The sequence below is a fragment of the Hippocampus bargibanti genome, linkage group LG17 (assembly GCF_051943395.1).
Source record: "Hippocampus bargibanti isolate YZ-2025 linkage group LG17, ASM5194339v1, whole genome shotgun sequence".
NCBI lineage: Eukaryota > Metazoa > Chordata > Actinopteri > Syngnathiformes > Syngnathidae > Hippocampus > Hippocampus bargibanti.
In genome coordinates this window covers 7,642,948-7,661,202 of record NC_142750.1, presented here as the reverse complement: position 1 = coordinate 7,661,202, position 18,255 = coordinate 7,642,948, and the positions used below count along the sequence as shown (strand labels likewise).

Here is an 18,255-nt window from a genome sequence, read left to right as displayed (position 1 = left end):
TAAAAATGTGTCCTTCGGGGCGTGGGGGGTTGCTGTGGGACATGCAACTAAAGTGATCAAAACAATACCTCTCAACCTTGTGCTTTTGCCCCAGGGGGGTAATAAGGATTGGATCTAGCAGAGCCTGCCACTCACAGCCGCGGGATACACGCGATGCACCTGAGACGGAGGGGGAGTTCAATTTCATAACATTAGCATAATCATGCTATCGGTGGTAGCTCAATGCGTTGTAAGTTATCACTCACCCTTGTTGTTTACCCCTCATGGTTGGAGTGAATTATTCATTATCTTCTATTGATTTATGAGACTGATGACACTGACGACACAGAAAGACTGATACACACCCATGTCAAAATTGACCCTGGCTATGTCAACGGCTGGCTTGAAACTCGGTTGTTAGTCTCCAGTTTACCGCTGGACAGCAAACGCTACTCACGAAAGGTTTTCTGGTGAATTCTCCGGCTGACCCTGAAAAATATGTTTACGCCTGTATTCCCTAAAACAGGGGTGTCAAACTCATTTGACATGGAGGGCCGCATATGGCCGCGTCGGTAGATCTCAACTTCAAATGATACCATACATGCTATAAATAAGCAAAATATCATGTCTTTCATTAGTTTTTGGTGTAAAGAAGCACAAGAACATTAGGAAAATGATCCTATTTAATCAACATTCCTTTAATACAACATTTCGTTTCATGAGCAAATGTCAGGCTTATACAGGCGCCATAACCGCAATCTCCCATAGATCTGGATGTGCATTTTTTTTCCTGAGTCTTCCTGCTGTCTGTATGTTGATCGCCTGTCTCCTAAAATCCTGACAGTTATTGATTTTGTTGTCTAACAGCCTGACCCATTTCGTCGTTCATGTTTGAATGAGCTCAATCCATGTAGTACTTGAGTGGTGTCATAAACAAATACATTGTGTGTATTTTTTACAATTTTAGTTTTCCTAGAATTATTAACGAGAACAAAACCATCTTAATCTAGAACAAAGTAAAATATAAAGTTGACGTATCATGATCCGGAATAGAATGGTTGATATTATCGTCCAATTGAATCGTGAGAACAGCGAAGCCGACGGGCCGTAACTTTGCAAGTCGTATTCATCGTATCTACGAAAATATATGTCAGTCATCCCAGCCTCTATGATATCAACTCTCCAACCATTGTTAGTGAGATAGCACAGGTGGAACGTCGAGGTCACTTCCCGGCGGGGCGTCACGGGGCCAAGCGTTGATGGCCAACGTTCGCTTCCTCCTGTCCTAGCCGACGTAATGAACGCTGACAAGGTCGACGCTTGCCACAAGAGATCATAGTTGCAAGCCGGAGAAGGCCAGGCCATGCTACGCCGGGCCATGTAGAGAAAACAATCTGACCGACTGCCACCACTACTCGGAATATGAATGCGGTGTGCAGACGTGACAACCTGTATACGTGTTACCCAGAAGAGCCAATTTGTCACCCAAAACGGCACAAAAACAGCCACAAAGGTAGTGGCCGTGCACAACCCGACAAAAAAATACCAATAATAGTAATTGTAATAGCTTTATTGTGAAAATATTGTGAAATATGCTAATATGCATGACATACAGCACAGATTAAATTAATGTCCTCTCGGACCCTGAATGTAAAGTGATGTAGTGTCGTATGTACAGTGAGGTAGTGTCGTATGCAAAGTGAGGTAGTGTTGTATGCAAAGTGACGTAATGTAGTAATGCAAAAACAACAAAAAAAGGGTTGAAATGAGGTCTTGCGGAAAAAAAACGAGAGCAAAAAAAGAGAATATATATATATATATATATACATATATAATATGAATAAATATAATAAAATATATAATAATACTAATAAAATTACATATAATAATAAATCTAATAAATATAATAAATATAAAAACAAATATAATAATATTAATAATAATAATAATAATAATAATAATAATTAATAATAATAATTTGCATGTTACAATTTCTAACGCAGACAACAAAACCTGAAAACTTCAACATCTTTTTTTCTTTTAACTCCTTCACTGCCAGATGTGTGCACTAATGTGTCCACTCCAGTGCCAGGGTTTTTGTCACTTTCACTGAAATTCCAGGCCCCAAAGAATATTGCGTTTTCGGACTACATAAACATTCAATGCAGCATAAGAAACTTTAGACTCTCTTCTTTCATCAGAAAAAAAGTGTTAATTCCCAAGTAATGTGGTTCGGGAGTTATCTGAGCTTGAAACTGGGGCAGGTGTACAAAATACAATACTTACATATAAATTTATATAGCGCTTGAACAACAGCTGTAACAAAGCGCCAACATGGACAAAAGGCAAATCCTGCCCCTTCGTGAAAGGAAAAAACATTGGCAAAGGTCTGATCAGCGCTTTATCGGCAATGTCCGCAAGATAAACCAAAACCGAAACAAATTCGGCAATGGTGCTCCATGTCATATTTTCAAATACATTCGGGAATGACAGTTAATGATCAGAATTACAATTAGAATTTTGGAGCAATCGACTTTAGATGACTGCTTTGAATGATTCAAGTTCTTTTTCAAGGTTAATGGGATGTGTCGATAGTTCACATTTTAAAGTGTCTTTAATTCCATTTTAAATGTCCATAAAGTTAACGCGGCGTGACATCATTTGAAATCTTATCCTATTTATCTCACCATAAAACTTGGAGAGGCTACTGTTATTTGACCGTGACTTGTGTCGCATTGTTCATATTCTTGTCTATGTGGGGGGGGGATAAAGCAGGTTTTAGCGGAACAGGTAACCTTGACGTTCTAGCTTTTACTCTGTGGACGTTTTTCCATTTGTGAAGTAAAATGTCTGCATTGTTGGACTGCAATCTATAACGCAGTGCAGCATGCCGTCTATAGTATTCTATCGGCTTCGTGTGTTTTTTTCTCAAAGTGACGAATCAACTCAAGTGCGTGTGTGTGTGTGTGTGTGTATATAAGTGTGACTGTCTATTGGTTGAATAAAGTGAGAGGGCTCTCTTCTCCTCTGACTTTCCCTTTTGCGTTTACCTCTTTGACAACCTCACCAGTCCTGTTTGATATCATCGCACAGCTCTGCACATTCCCTTGTCTCATTTACATTCCCTTAAAGCGCACGTCCATAAAAGTTGCTGCATTTTTTCCCCTTCCATCTTGCCCTCTCGTTTCCTCATCCTGCTGTTGGATCACCTGCTCGTCTTATGTTCCCTATTGGTGCATTTAAAAAAAAAGTCGAATGTGTATGTCGTGGTTGAAAACAATAGAGATTGTTGTGCCAAAAAATAAATAAATTTTGTTTCAGAATTTAATTCAAAACTATACAGAAAAAATGCTTTCAACGACTAGTTTGGTCATACAGTGTATACATATACAGTAAAGTCTTGTTATATCGATATTCTTGGGAGTCAGAAAAAATATCGATATAACCGGACTATCGATATATCCAATCCTGCGGCATGTAAATTTTCTCCTTGCGTTCATAGAAATAGTATCGTAATAAGCAGTACTATTGATATAACCGATATCGATATAACGAGACTATACTGTATATCATACAGTGTGTACATATATATGTATACAATATATATATATATATATATATATATATATATATATATATATATATATATATATATATATATATATATATATATATATATATATATATAATAGGATTTAGAATTTGTTTGCTTCAACTTGGTAGTCATAGTGCGGCTTTCACTGGATTCGGAGTACATGGAGACGTCTCAGTTCTCCCGTAATCTACGGTAATATGTGTCGATCTTCGCAGAGGACAAAGAATAAATGCCTGTGCGTATTCATCCATTATCTGCCTATATATGTTGAAATATCAGTTGCTGAAAGAATCACAACAAAAAGATGCCAGTGCTATTGGTTAGCTCGTCGTCACGTGTTAGCATTAAGCTAGCAGGCTTTCGAGGAAAGATGCCTGGTTGTTTTAAATGCACAAAGTGTAAGGCGTTTTCTTTCATGTTTCGTTTGACAGTCAACTTCAACTGGCAGTCGCAGTAAACAGCCTGAAGCCTTGACAAGTTTATGAAAAATGAGTCATTCTACCTGACGAGCTGCCGCTGACTGTCAAGTGTGTCGTGTTCATTGTCACCAACAATGCTCGGATCTCAAGTCAAAGCAAAAGAATCAAATAAAATGTCCTGGAGTGATGAAACTGGCCCAGTCAGTATGCTTGATTCAACGCATAACATGCCCTTTAAGCATACTATACTTTCATTATAGTCTGTTTGATTCTTTCACTCCTCCACACCTCTCTTTTCTCACGCCGCTGACAGACTGCCAACTCGGAGGGAGTCTTCTACTCCCAAACGACGCCTCAGCCTCTCCTCGCCACGCCCGAGTCGGCAATCAAACACACCAGCTCTCATACGCGGGCCATTACAGGAGTTGTGATGTTCCGTCTGCACGGGGGCCGAGCTCAATGGTCTCATTATTTAAACAGCCCACACCACAGATCCGGCCTTGACTAAACCCGTATGAGTAAAATGGAGACGTGTTAGGATGGTCTGACCCTGACTAAAACATCCCAGATGAGCAGCATTATCCGTCCAGGCTATCGCTTCTCACCGCCTGCCGAGCGAGCGTCAATGCAAATGTAATGGAATCGGTTTGTTTTGAAGGAATGATATCTAATGCTATTATGTTGCTTTTGCCACCGATAGCTTCACCGAAAAGGATTCGGGAGATTAAAGATACGGACCCATCTGGAAGATAACAGAAAGGGAGGGCGGTAGGGGTAAACGTGCTGGTTTATACAAGATGCTATCGTATTCTGTTCTATGCAGCGGTATTGATTTGAGCTTCGTGCGTCAGCTGTCCACTGTATAAGGGTGTGTGTGTGTGTGTGTGTCTGTTGTGATTGTTACTGTCTTCACGTTTAAGTCACAGGTGTCCAAGTCAAGGCAAACCGTGTCCCGCCACATCATTTTATTCGGCTCGAAAGAGCAAATCAAGCTTGTTAAATTCCATGATGCTTGCTAAAGTCCAAAATAACATTTCAAATTGTCCCACGTAAACCACAATAACAGTCATTAATTTTTACTTCCAAAAAAAATAAACGCATATTCATGAACTCATTTGCTGCCATTTCTGAATTTGTTCGGGTTTTGTTTTTTTCTTGCGGAGGGTTCCGATAAAGCGCTGGTCAGACCACGAGGGAGCAGCATTTGCCTTTTCTCCATGTTAGCGCTTTGTTGCAGCTTCTGCTGTTGTTAAAGCGCTATATAAATCAATATGTATGTATTGTATTCTATTTTGTACAGCTACCCCCATTTAAAACTCATATGACTCCAGACCCATATAACTTAGGACTTAACTATTTTTTTCTGCTCAAAGAAGACAGTCAAAAGTTTTTTTCACTGCATTGAATGTTTATGTAGTCCTCAAACTCAATAATCTGAGTCCTACAATTTGAGTGATAAGAACAAAAACCCTGGCACTGGAGTGGACACATTTTTGCACATCGTCTGGCAGTAAAGGAGTTAATATCAATGATAGCGTGCCTAAAAAAATCCCCATTGGAACAATTTTACATGTTTTTAAATTTATAAATTATTTGTATTCTGTTTAGTCGTAGTATTAGGTAGTGGGTGTGCGTGGCTGCACAGCTCTTTGGAAATGAAGTTTTTGTTTTTGCTTCCAAATTTTGAAAATGACAAATAAAGCAGTCACAAAGATAGTAGAAAGCGGAATGACGGGCCAACTTTCATTCGCACGTTTGCCGTTGCTTGCTATCAATAAAATCAATCAATAAAAAAAAACAAAGGCAGATTATAATTTCATTTTTGAGGCTGAGTTTATGAAACCATTAAGTCTAATTGGCCGTCAGACTTCAACTTACTGACAGTTTGCGATGTCCTCGAGGGAAGGCGAATAGGCGATGACGATTTACCACGTCGGTCACACAATCATTTGCGTTTAGAAAAGTGATTAGTTTTACGGGAGCGAAGGTGTAATTAATGATTGTTGCCGCTTTTATTGCGTCGGCTCCTCGTATTGCTCCCTGTAGTCCAAGAGCCATAGTGGCGGTATGGAATGTAACAAAGTTTTAGCACCGATGAGAATTCCAGCCCCCTCTGGCAACGTTATACCTTTTTTTTCCTTTTTTTGTCATCCGCAGCAATCCCCATCAAACTGTGATAATCACGCATGCCCCATTCTCGCCGAGTCTGAAAAAAAAACCAATTTGCATCTCCTTCATGATTTATTCCAATTTGCGTTTCAGTCGCTGGATTATTTTGGCGTGATTACAAATATTTCATGCGGCATCACTCTGTGATTTGTAAGTGAAACATGATTTTGACATTTGCTTGCGCGTCGCCTGTTTCTCAGAGGCAAAATCATTTGCCTTCTTTTCCCCACCGCTATTTATTGTCATCGAAGGCACAAACACAGGAAATGGAAAAGACATGATGGAAACGTGCTCATCACACAGAGGCGGAGTGGGGGACAGGGTGGGCTAATCTGTGGAATATTTCATCAACAAATGCATTTCTACATTTTGTTCCACTTGCCACTTTGCACCCCCCCCCCCTTTCACGCCATATATGGAGCCTTGAAATGGTGCTGAGATGCCGGCGGGCTTTGTACGCGCAATGTCTTTGGCACCCCCTCCGCTTGGCCGTTTAGTTGTGGAACCGAAACTGCAATCAGCAGCAGTAGCAGCATGGCGCTAGCAATGAGTCACTTTTGAATTACTTTTTGTCTCACACTCCATGACAGCGATTCTCCAAGTGAGCTATTGTCTCATAATATCACTACCCAAGTACGCTTCAGTCGTATTGATGTGACTGTGATTTCTGTCCCCCCTCACCCCTTTCACTTTTTGACATGCTGCTTCTTCCATATTTCACAACCAATTCTCACCACTCCATCTTCGACTTGCCGCAAATTTATGCATGCCGCCTATTATTTCTCACCCCCCCCCCCCAAAAAAAAAAAATGTTTTTCACGCCATTCATTTCCCACACGACACATTCACATCATTCCCATTGGAAATTCAAAATATTTCTTCTCATTTGTTTCAACTTGGGAACAATTTACATTCTCATATGTCAAAATATATTCGAAAAAATTCACTGGTGTCATCCGCCCAGCCCACGAAGAACATAAGTGTCAAAGTCAAGGCCCGGGGGCCAAATCCGGCCCGCCACATCATTTTCACTATCTTTCCACTCCCATATACATAACTTAACCGGGTCTGCGTACTTCCACTTACGCAATGAGAGTGAGAGTGGCTGCCTTTCCAGCAGCTCATGTGTTTTGTTTTTCTACTTTCATTCCTTTCATCACTTTGCTGCTGTGAAATCTAAATTTCTCCACTGTGAGACTAATAAAGGCATATCCAATCCAATCCAATATCAATCGTCTTCACCCGTCTCTCACTCCTCACACCACTGCTATCCTCCTTCATAGTCTTGTCACCTCCTGGATTGACGTTTGCAATTCACGTTTCCTTGGTGTCCCTCAGTAACTTCTCCACAAACATCAACTCGTCCAGACTTCTTCAGCTCAGATCATCACCAGAACCTCATCCTTTCACCACATCACCCCCGTCTTCCAAGAACTCCACTGGCTCCCAGTCAAATATAGAATCACCTTTAAAATTCTTCTTTATACATTTAAATCTATCCATAACCTTGCCCCCCATACCTATCTGATCTTCTTCAAATTTCTATTCCCTCTCCTTCCCTCAGATCCTCTTCCTCCATCCGCCTCTGTGTGCCCCCCCCCCCCCCCCCCCCCCCCCCCGCCTGCCCATCTCAGCACGATTGGTGACAGAGCCTTCAGCTCCTCTGCCCCCAAACTTTGGAACTCATTTCCTCCCAACATTCGTAACATCGATTCTCTTCCCACCTTCAAGTCCCATCTCAAAACCCAGTGATTTAAAATTGCATTTTCTGTGTAGCTCTCTCTTGTTTCTATTTATAATTGTATTTTATTTATTATTGTATCTATGCTTGTGTGTGACTGTAAAGTATCCTTGAGAGCTTTGAAAGGCGCTTAAAAAATGTATTATTATTATTATTATTATTATTATATATGGCCCGCCAAGGCAAGTCTAGTTCAAGTCCGAACGAAAATTTCAAATTGTCTAGTATTAGTCTAGTATTAGTACTAGTTATTCATTATTTTGTTGTGTACTATGTATATAATATGTGGAGATAATGAAACATTTATACGGTTTCCCAAAATTCATAACGGGAAACCGTAACTACGATGTGGCCCTCGACCAATATGAGTTTGACACCACTGTAGTAGAAGCTCCAGCTCGCCAGCAACCTTCGTGAGGCTAAGCGAATGGAAGGGATGGACGGACATTTCACATTTTTCACCAATTTCCATCACATGGGGGTTATTTCATTCACTATCCTTCCATATCATTCCAAATTATTCCATTCGGAAATGATTCTTAGTGTCGTGCATGACCTGTAGACAACTTTGGTATGTCAATCGCATGGCACACAAAAGCAAACAAGCCTGCCAGCTCACAATCCACCATGAGCACAGTTAAATCCTTCAATGAACCCTCAAGGCTTTTTTTTTTTACCCCGTGTCAACCATTAAGACCTTCAAGTTCTTGGGAATCATAGTCTCCCAAGACTGAAGTAGGGGATCAACACTAATTCTATCCTGAGGACGGTCCAACAGAGGATGTACTTCCTGAGGCTGCTTAAGAAGCATGGCCTGCCACTGGAGGTGCTACGGCATTTCTACAGGCAGTCCTCGAAACAATCTTGTGTCCTTTCATCAAAAATGGACAAAAACCGACTTCAACTGACAGTTTTGACGGCGGAAAAAAAAATCATTTGCCCTACCAACCTTCGAGGACTTGCGCACTGCCAGAATCTTGACAAGAGTGCGGAAAATCCGACTGGACCCTCCGCACCCTGCCCACCACCTTCTCCAGATACTCCCCATTTAAACAGCTTCTTCCCCATAGCCATTAACATTCTAAAAAGTAACCCAAATATAACTGTATAGTGCATCTTTGCAACTTTGCACAAACCTGTGGAACAGCATCCCGTTATAATCATCGTAGGTGCAGCTCTGTACTCACTTGAACCACTGTCTGCTTGATACTTTGCACATTGTATCACATTTGTTCTTGAGAGGTACCACTTACATTAAGGAATTCGATTAGATTAGATTAGTGTCCTCCATACTTATTGGTGATGTCTTTTTTTTATCAGAATCAGAAAACCTTTATTTGTACCACAATGGGGAGATTTGCTGTCCACAGCAGCAATTTGAAAGGGGATGGGGTAGGGGGGTGATAAGATTTTTTTAATGATGATACTAGTGCTACTAGTGCTGTTCTTCCGGAGACAAATTCCTTGTGCGTTCTATATACTTGACCAATAAAGATGATTTTGTTTCCTTTTCAAAGTGGGTCTAATATCTCCTAGAAAGAGACCCGCCTTGTATTTTCCCCGTTTTTGCTTAAGTCCATGCTATTTCTCACAGCCGAATCTGAACTTCACCAGCGTTTTTCAGCAAAAGCCGTCCATGAAAACTCTTTGTTCCATCTCCTTTTCCATTAGGTCGGCTAATGTTCTGAAAAGCTTCTTATTTTTGTGTGTGTGTGATGGAAAAATGGACTTTGTCAGCCACCCCGCATTAAGAGACACCCTTACTCTCGATGGAAAGCAAACTGATCTTAATGATTGCGGTGATTATCGAAATGATCCAGTGGAAGAGGATAATGAGGCTATTTGCTTTGGATCAAGGCCGTCTGCAAATGAATAGCGGCAGCCCCGAGAACCGACCTCGGGAAGAAGATAACACCGGCCGCCGTCATTGCGCCCATGCCATTGACGCCAATGTTTTTTTTACTCCCCCTCGTCTGCAAACGTTCCAACCGGCGGCGTGAAATCGCTCCACCGGTTTACCATTTTGTTGGTCGCCCTCTCGCGGGTATGCCGTGTTTTCTGCTCTATTAAAATTGCGGCGCATGCGATCCGATATGAAAGGTCAGAGTGTGACCTGGGGCCCGTCGAATCTCATGGAGGCAGAAGTTAGTGTAGATACACCCGGAGGTGGACTGAATCCATCAAAACTGACAATGGCTTCATGGATAGGTAGTTTTCAAAAATACACAAAAATACAATTTTAATACTTTCTATGAAAATTTGTTTTTTTTGAAGCAGTTAAGTCATATTTTTTCTCATAAACAATGCTGCTCAAATAACTTAGTGTTTTTTATTTATTTATTTATTGTGGGTTTATTTATTATGTGTGTACTTTATGTATTTATTTATTTATTGTGGGTTTATTTATTATTTGTGTACTTATTTAGTTATTTTTTGTGTGTGTGTTTGTGTGTTTATTTATTTGTTTTTTGTTAATGTGTTTATTTATTCCTTTATTTAGATTGACACAATTGTATAGTATATAGAAAAATAGCATTCCAGTAGAGTATACTGTTGAGGAAATATTTATTTTCACAGAAACACGTCTTCAATGTGTGTGTGTGTGTGTGTGTGTGTGTGTGTGTGTGTGTGTGTGTGTGTGTGTGTGCGTGTGTGTGTGTGTGTGCGTGTGTGTGTGTGTGTGTGTGTGTGTGTGTGTGTGTGTGTGTGTGTGTGTGTGTGTGTGTGTGTGTACATGTGTTTCAAACTCATTTGAATTTGAACGAACTGCACCGAACTGAATCCACATCTACTGTATTGTGACATCAGCATTAGCGTTCGCAAAAAAATGGTACATCAAGTAGCCATGTCATAGCAATTACAGCCTACGCAAAAATATTGCGTCCTAAAATCATCACATTTATATGGGTTTTATCAAATATTTTTTTCGTGTTTGAAATTGGGTTCCCACGGGGCAAATCTTTTGCACACCTGGTGCCCACCATGTAGCAAAAACGTGTCGGTGTGTGTGTTTCTATATGTATGCATGTATGAATATATATATATACAGTAAAGTCTCGTTATATCAATATCGGTTATATCGATAGTACTGCTTATTACGATACTATTTCTATGAACGCAAGGAGAAAATTTACATGCTGCAGGATCGGATATATCGATATTTTTTCCGACTCTCCCGAGAATATCGCTATAACGAGACTTTACTGTATATATATATATATATATATATATATATATATTTTTTTTTTTTGTAATTTTTTTCAATATACTATATTTCTAGAAGCAGTTTTTTTCAGAACATTTCTACTCTTCAAGTGAAAAAAAAATTCAGAGGTTTATTTCTCGCTCATTTGGTTCTTTGTTTCTTGTATTTGCTGTTAACCGGGGTTGCTTCTGTGCCCTCCTTTTCCTCCTTTCTTCATCTTGTCACGCCCTTGTTTCCTTTAATCCATCATTCCTTCCCACTACATTAAAAGTGCACCTTGCTCGCTTTTTTTTCTGTGTGTCACAAAATAGAAACAATTTTTCCACCTCGCACTTTTGCCCGCCACCGCACCCACCCCACACTGTCATTATGACCTCTCTCCCCTCTCTCCTCATCTGCTGAGGCCACAGGAGAGCGATTGTTCAAAGGTACAGACTGAAGCAGTTACCGGCGAGAAGGAGGCGGGGGTGGTGGTCAGCAGACTGATTTTTCTTATTAAAAGCTCAAAAGTTTAAAGAAGGAAAAGAAACAAGGGGCTTTCGCTCAGCAGGAGGCTGTCGATTTCGAAGCGTTAAATTGCGGAGAGGGCGGGTACTCTCTTTACTCTTGTTTTTCTTCTCGTCTTCACTCCCACCGGGCTTGTCCTTTTGTCTCAGCTGCTGGTCATCGTCGACGCAAGCACCTGATTTCAAAGCCAGAACACGAGGCGTCGACGTACAATACGTGTAGGAAGCTACGGCTTTCGCGACACGTTTTTCGCTCGCCCACACTGCGTCGGTGCTGATACCCGGCACACTAATGTGTACGGCGACACCCAGCAGGTCGAAGCTTTGGGCCGGGCAGTGCCACCGGGGGGATGGGTAAATATCAGAGAAGGTCAGCGCGAGGAGGGGTGCATGGAGGAGGAGGAGGAGGGAAAGCCAAATGAGGGATGATGAAGGGACGGGTCTTCAGAAAAGCGCCTGGCAGCTTGTTTTTGAAAAAATCAAACCACCCGTTTTCCCAAAACTGGGTTGGCAAAGCTACTTTGAAAACAAATGTTTGTGACATTCTGGAGTTGGTTGTCATCAGTCAGTTAGTAGTCTGACTTTTTGTCAGTTTGAGTTGATTGCTAGTCCATTTGTTGATCAGTTACTTAGCTAACATTTTTTTTTGCTTCATTGTTTTGTTTGTTTTAGATTGGTTAACCACTCAGTTGGTTACATCTGTGTAAGCTCTCAGTCGTACAGGAGTGGTCCATCGATGAAAAGGTTCCCGCAGCCGTCATCTGTACTTCTTTGAAGGTGTCGGTTAGTTTTATTAATTATTAATGAATTTATTTATGTATTTATTCTATCTGGACAGTGCACATTAATTACCACAACATTCAACAAATAAAGAGAAACATCTAACTCTTTAGAGTAAACAGTGGAAATGTGTTGGAACTTAGCATAAATGCTAGTTGTTGGTTCTTTAGCTAATCTGTTTAGTTTAGTTTAGTCAGTTTGATTTTTACCTTTGGCTAATGAGTTGTTTTGTTTTATTTTACAATGATTTATTGGTTAGTTGGTCACTCCGTTAATTGATTAATTGCTTTGACTGTTAGCTAGTCAATTGGTTAGTTATCGGTTGGCCGGTCCGTCAGATGGTTAAATAGTTGGTTAGTTAAAAGGTTGTTAGGTGTATGTGTCAGTCAATTGGTTAGTTATCGGCTATAGTCAATGCTATAACTATTGGTTATTATGCCAATTGGTCACATTGCTGGGTTTTTAGTTGGTAATTTGTTGGCTACTTGGTGAATTGCTTTATCCATGAGTTGTTTTTAAGCAGTTAGCTGGCTAGTATGTTGATAGTTTGGTTGCTGCACGAGTTATATTGCCCTATATCCATTTACAACTGTTGTTGGTTAGCTAGCCACTGAGTTGCTGGCTTGTTTAGTTGGTTAAATAGCTTACTATTAGGCCGAGAGAGTGAGGCAGCCGACATTGCGCAACTCTCCTTCGCTTTAATCAAACCCACGCGCAAGTCATCTTCACCAATCCCCATTCTAGTGAAGATGGTCATCTCTTGCCAAGGAGGACGAACACTACCAAATAGCTTATTAGAACAAATACAACACGCCTTTCTTCATTTTGCCGCTTCTTACTTTCCAATGAACAATTTGATATTGGACCGCATATATTAATAAAATAACGGGTTGAGATTATCCTCCATCTCAACTCCTGATTGATTAATTATTGATTGAGAGCTGATTTGGCTCCACATAGCACACTGCTATTAGCAATTTGCATGGATGTTAGCATCCATCAAATAAAGGGGATAGAGATTGGCAGGGATGAAAACAATCCTCGCAAAGCCGTAGCCCCTGCCACCGCAGTCCGCCACAATCCAAAAAGAACAAGTGACGCACGCACACATCGGCACACGCGCAGACGGCGACGGCAAGCTCAGTCGGAGCGAGCCTCAGCAGTCACATCTCGGCTGTTTACGCTCTTTAAGCCCCCAGAGGGCGGGAGCAGGCTTTACTGTCAAAAAATCAAGAGCGAAAGTTCCAGATTGTGATTTATTTCATTAGGCAAATGAGATGTGCGAGGCCGGCGGCACTGCCGACTCCCGACCACCCGCACGCACACACAATGAGTATTTTTCATTCGGCACACGTGTTGAATATGGCTGCATTAACGTCCCCGCGACATATGTCGCGCGTCCGACTCAATCAAGCATCCAATCGCAGCGGAGTGACGAGACGCTTGTGGTGACAGCTGTCGCCGTGGCGGCGCCGCACTCCGCCGCACTCCGCCGCTTCCATCTCCATCAATCTACCTGACCGTCCACGTTACAGCACGCTGAGCAACAATGGTGACGTTTTCTCAATTCTCTTCCCCGTGTCTACCTTTTAGGTTGATATCCAGAGAGGGCGTAAGTTGAGCCCGCCCATCGTCTTCCGCTGCTTCTCTGCCAACGACCGCCATCCATCATGGCTCTCGCAGTCTGGATTGCGTTGACCTGTTCCGTGGCTCTAAGTAACGTCGCGCCATCTTCTCAAGGTACATATTATGACCGGTTCAATGCCGACGTGTGTTCATACCAATACCACACACCAAACTTAACCCCTTTCAGATTTGGTGACAATTTTATTTTATCACGTACTGTATGTCATTCTTGCTTTTGAAAGAGTACGATTTTTGCTTGTTGTTAGGGGTTAATATAGAATATTTTAATTATTTAATTATTTAATTATTTAATTATTAAGTTGTTGGTTTTAAGTTGTAATGTGACCTAAAATAACTTTTGAAAATCGCCCTATATTGGATTTTACATTTCACAGCAGAAAAGTGATGAAAGTAAGAGGAAAGGAAGAAGTAGAAAAAAAACCACAGGACCTGCTTTAAAGGCAGCCATTCTTGCAGCGCCATCTTGAAGTCAAAACAACAACAACAAAAAACCTAAATACCAAAAAATGTGACACAACACAAAAGACACAGACAGTCCTGCAATCTTGAGCACTTTCGGCATCCTCTTTGTTGAATGAAGAATGAATGAAGTTCTAGATGAAAGAGGAGAGGATCAAAGCGTCCCTTTCACCAGTGGATCAGGGACATCATGGTGAAATGTGCACGTCTGCTACAAGCTAAATGTTGACAGCAAACATGAAGCTGTAGCATCCATTGACGAAAAAAGACTGTCTCACATCTCCCCTCCCAAATAGATCCGCTTCAATTCCAAGCCGCAACATACGCATCTGCGCTCTGCGCTGACGCTCCTTTCTCCTCATCGTGGGCTCCTAAACCCATGCATCCATCCAGCTGATATTTTGATGAGTTTTCAAGTTATAAACAAAATAAAAACAAACTAATTTTAAATAAATATAAATACATCAGAGAAAATAATGACTCATAGTTTACGCTTTTCTAAAGCGAGCCAGCAAGCCAAGCTTGTGGTGGAGTCTGTGCTGCATTTTGGCTGCGCTCCGCCATGTTTGCAAGGCCTCCAAAAATGCGTCACTTGAATATACTGAATGAGAAGCATTGCCCCCCCCTAGTCCCCCGTCTCATAAATGGAACGGGCATATTCCAAAGATGACAATGCCAGGATTCATCAGGCTCAAATTATAAAAGGAAGCTATTTTTATTTATTTATGTATTAGTTTTTGTCCAGTCTTTAACCACATTAGGATGATTTTGGTCCAACAGACCCCCCTCGTAACATCCATCAGCTATTGGCCCAAAATGAATGCAAATCTTGGTTAAAATGAATATCGTGACACGCCAAGGAAAATGAATGCTTTAATCAAAGGGAACAATGAATGAATGAAATATGTTTCTTTTTCTTCCCTCACGCCAGACAGCCTACTGTACAATCAATATAACCCCATGTCCTTTGTTTATTTATAAACTACAAGCCGCATAATACGTTGCCTCCCCGACTCGCTGTAACGTGACGCACTCGCTGGCATTGCATTCGGACCAGGGTTTCTGCAAATGAGCATGTAATATTTACACGTGAGCCGTGCCGTGTAGCTTGTAAGGGTATCGACTTGCTGACCAGGCTGGAAAAAGGCGCTCCACTTGATTAAGCAAAAAAAGTGTGTCGGTGAGCCGAGGTACACGCTCGTGGGGGAGGAAGCCTATGTGTGAATGTCAAAAACGTTTGCTGATGAGTCGAAGCGTAGCCACGGTATGAGAAGGGAATCCGTGCGTATAATGCTACCATATGTGCGGCTCCTTGCGTGCTGTGGATCACACTGTTCTTTCATTTAATGATTGCATATATGCTGAATCAGGTTTTTCTTACATTATTTTGATTGCTTGACATAGGCATGAAATATAAAAATATTAACCTCATTCTTTGATTGAATGAAAAAAAAACCTACACTTGTTCTGAACTCATTCATCGGCATTAACAAATTTATTCGAGAGTTGAAAATATGACGTAGAGCGCCATTCCCGAATTTGCTTTGATTTTGGTTTTTCTTGCTCGGGTGCCGATTAAGCGCTGGCCGAACCTCTAGCAATGATTTTTTTTTTGTTCCTTTCACAAGGAGGCAACCTTTCCCTTTTTTTCCATGTTAGCGTTTTGGTCCAGCTTCTTCTGATGTTAAAGCGCTATATAAACCAAGATGTATGTATTGCATTGCATTTCGGACAGCCTCCCTCATTTCAAGCTCATATAACTCCAGACCCATATAATTTCGGATTTTAATATTTTTTTCTAACGAAAGAAGACAGGTAAGAGTTTCTTACACTGCATTGAATGTTTATGTAGTACTAAAAATCAATATCTCTGGGTCCTGGAATTTGAGTGACAATGACAAAAATCCCGGCACTGGAGTCAACAAATTTTTGCACGTCTGGCAGTGAATGAGTCAACCAATTCCAACGTCAGTTGTTCAATTTGCTCAGAACATCCTCCAAACTATTTTTCCCTTCCCACATACAGTCAAACATTGGTTTTCGAACGTCTCAATTTCTCAACCAATTCGGTTTTCGACCGAAAATGCTTTTTTATGCCTCGGTTGCATCTGAATGCACCACTCGACTCACCTACGTCACTTCCTTGAGTCGCATCTCATTGTGACTGACACATTATCCTCGTGTCGCGTTCCATTATGAGCAGGTGTGTTTGTAATATGTTGAAACACGATAAAAAATAGACATTGATTACATTGATTAAATGGGAAATGTTTCGGTTTTGGTTTTCAAACAGGTTTCTGGAACACATTATGGTCAAAAACCGAGGTTTGACTGTAATTCCAAATCTTAGGCAGGAAACAAATTGCATTTGAATGAATTTAGAAATATAAAAACATTACCTTAATCACATTTCTCAATTTATTTATAGAAATATAATGTCAACCTGCTAAGGGGGACGGGGAAAAAATCATCAACTTTTGGAAGTACAGTGATACCTTAGCTAACGAACTTTTCGCCTTACAAACGTTAAATTCGCGAGGATATAATCTTGGCATACCAACTATTTTACGGGAAACACATGGAGCGCCACAATGAGTGATGTGTCGTTCGCGAACGGGCCGGTTCTTGGAGCTGTATCTCTGAAGTGAACAAAGCTTAAAATGGCAGCCGGCTTTTTTTTCCCCTCTATTCGCCGCCCCCAGTCTTCGGTTAAAGCCACACGTGATTGGTCAATATCAGTGGTAGAGGAGGGAATAGACACACGCAGCAGGACACACGCAGCAGTGAGGGTGGGGTTACAGAAACACAGAGGTGCAAATGAACAGAAAAGCAGACGACATAACCTGATACAAAACAACAACAGTGAAAAAAAAGTAAAAAGGTGAGAACATGGATAGAAAACATCGAAATTTGGACTCGTTTCAACTTTGTTGATAGTTCAACGGCAGAGTGTATACTGCAAGGTTAAAATATCCCATCAATCAGGCTCCACAAATAACCCTCACAAGCCATCTGTACAATTTGAAGAGAACATACAAGCAAGGGAACCAGCCATTAATGAAGTTTCGAGTGTGTCTGCCTGCATCTGTTGCTGTTGCAATATCACAACTTCTAAGATGTACAACCCAGAGCTCCTTGAGACACTTTATGCAAAAAGCTATCCATTCCATCAAGCCATCAACGACCATCACTAAGGTAAATAAAACAACTTTATTATACTGTCCACTTTATTTCTTTAATTACCATACCATATCACATTTATTATACTGAAAATAAGGTATATTGTGTGTAGTTTTAAGGCTTATTTAGTTGAAAATTATGTTTTATGGGGACCTGGGAACGGATTATTCTCATTTTAATTGTTTCCTATGGCAAATTGATATTAGGAATACACACCTTTCACCTTACACACACTTTCTGGGAACCAATCAAGTTCCTAAGCCAAGTTATCACTGCATTGCAATTAAGCATTTCTAAACTCATGAATCCATTTAACAAAGCTGGCATTTGTCAATGTGCCGACCAGTTTTTTTTCCATAACTGCAGAAGTGTAACTCATATAAATACTCCCATAATTCATCTTTTTTGTACAATTTTTCCAAAATGCACTCCACAGCCTCCATGCATTTCTGAGAAAAACTGCAATTTCGAAAGAAATCTCCCGTGTGTGTATGCGATGCGTTTTCACGCCTGGCAGCAGGTGACCTGGTTAGGCGGCTTGATGCTGGAGGGCGTACAGGAAGAGTAGTAAGGAC

At 40.9% G+C, this 18,255-nt stretch overlaps 1 protein-coding gene across 14 annotated transcripts in view; it reads left to right on the top strand.

Moving 5' to 3' along the window:
* Positions 1 to 18,255, top strand: part of adgrl1a (adhesion G protein-coupled receptor L1a) — a 253,372-nt gene that overhangs the window by 143,321 nt on the left and 91,796 nt on the right. For all 14 annotated transcript variants that reach the window (XM_089018139.1, XM_089018138.1, XM_089018147.1 and 11 more), the window contains one exon: positions 13,988 to 14,134. In XM_089018139.1, the coding sequence (XP_088874265.1) occupies positions 14,065 to 14,134 (70 nt within the window). In that variant the 5' untranslated portion in view covers positions 13,988 to 14,064. The remainder of the gene's footprint in view (positions 1 to 13,987; positions 14,135 to 18,255) is intronic.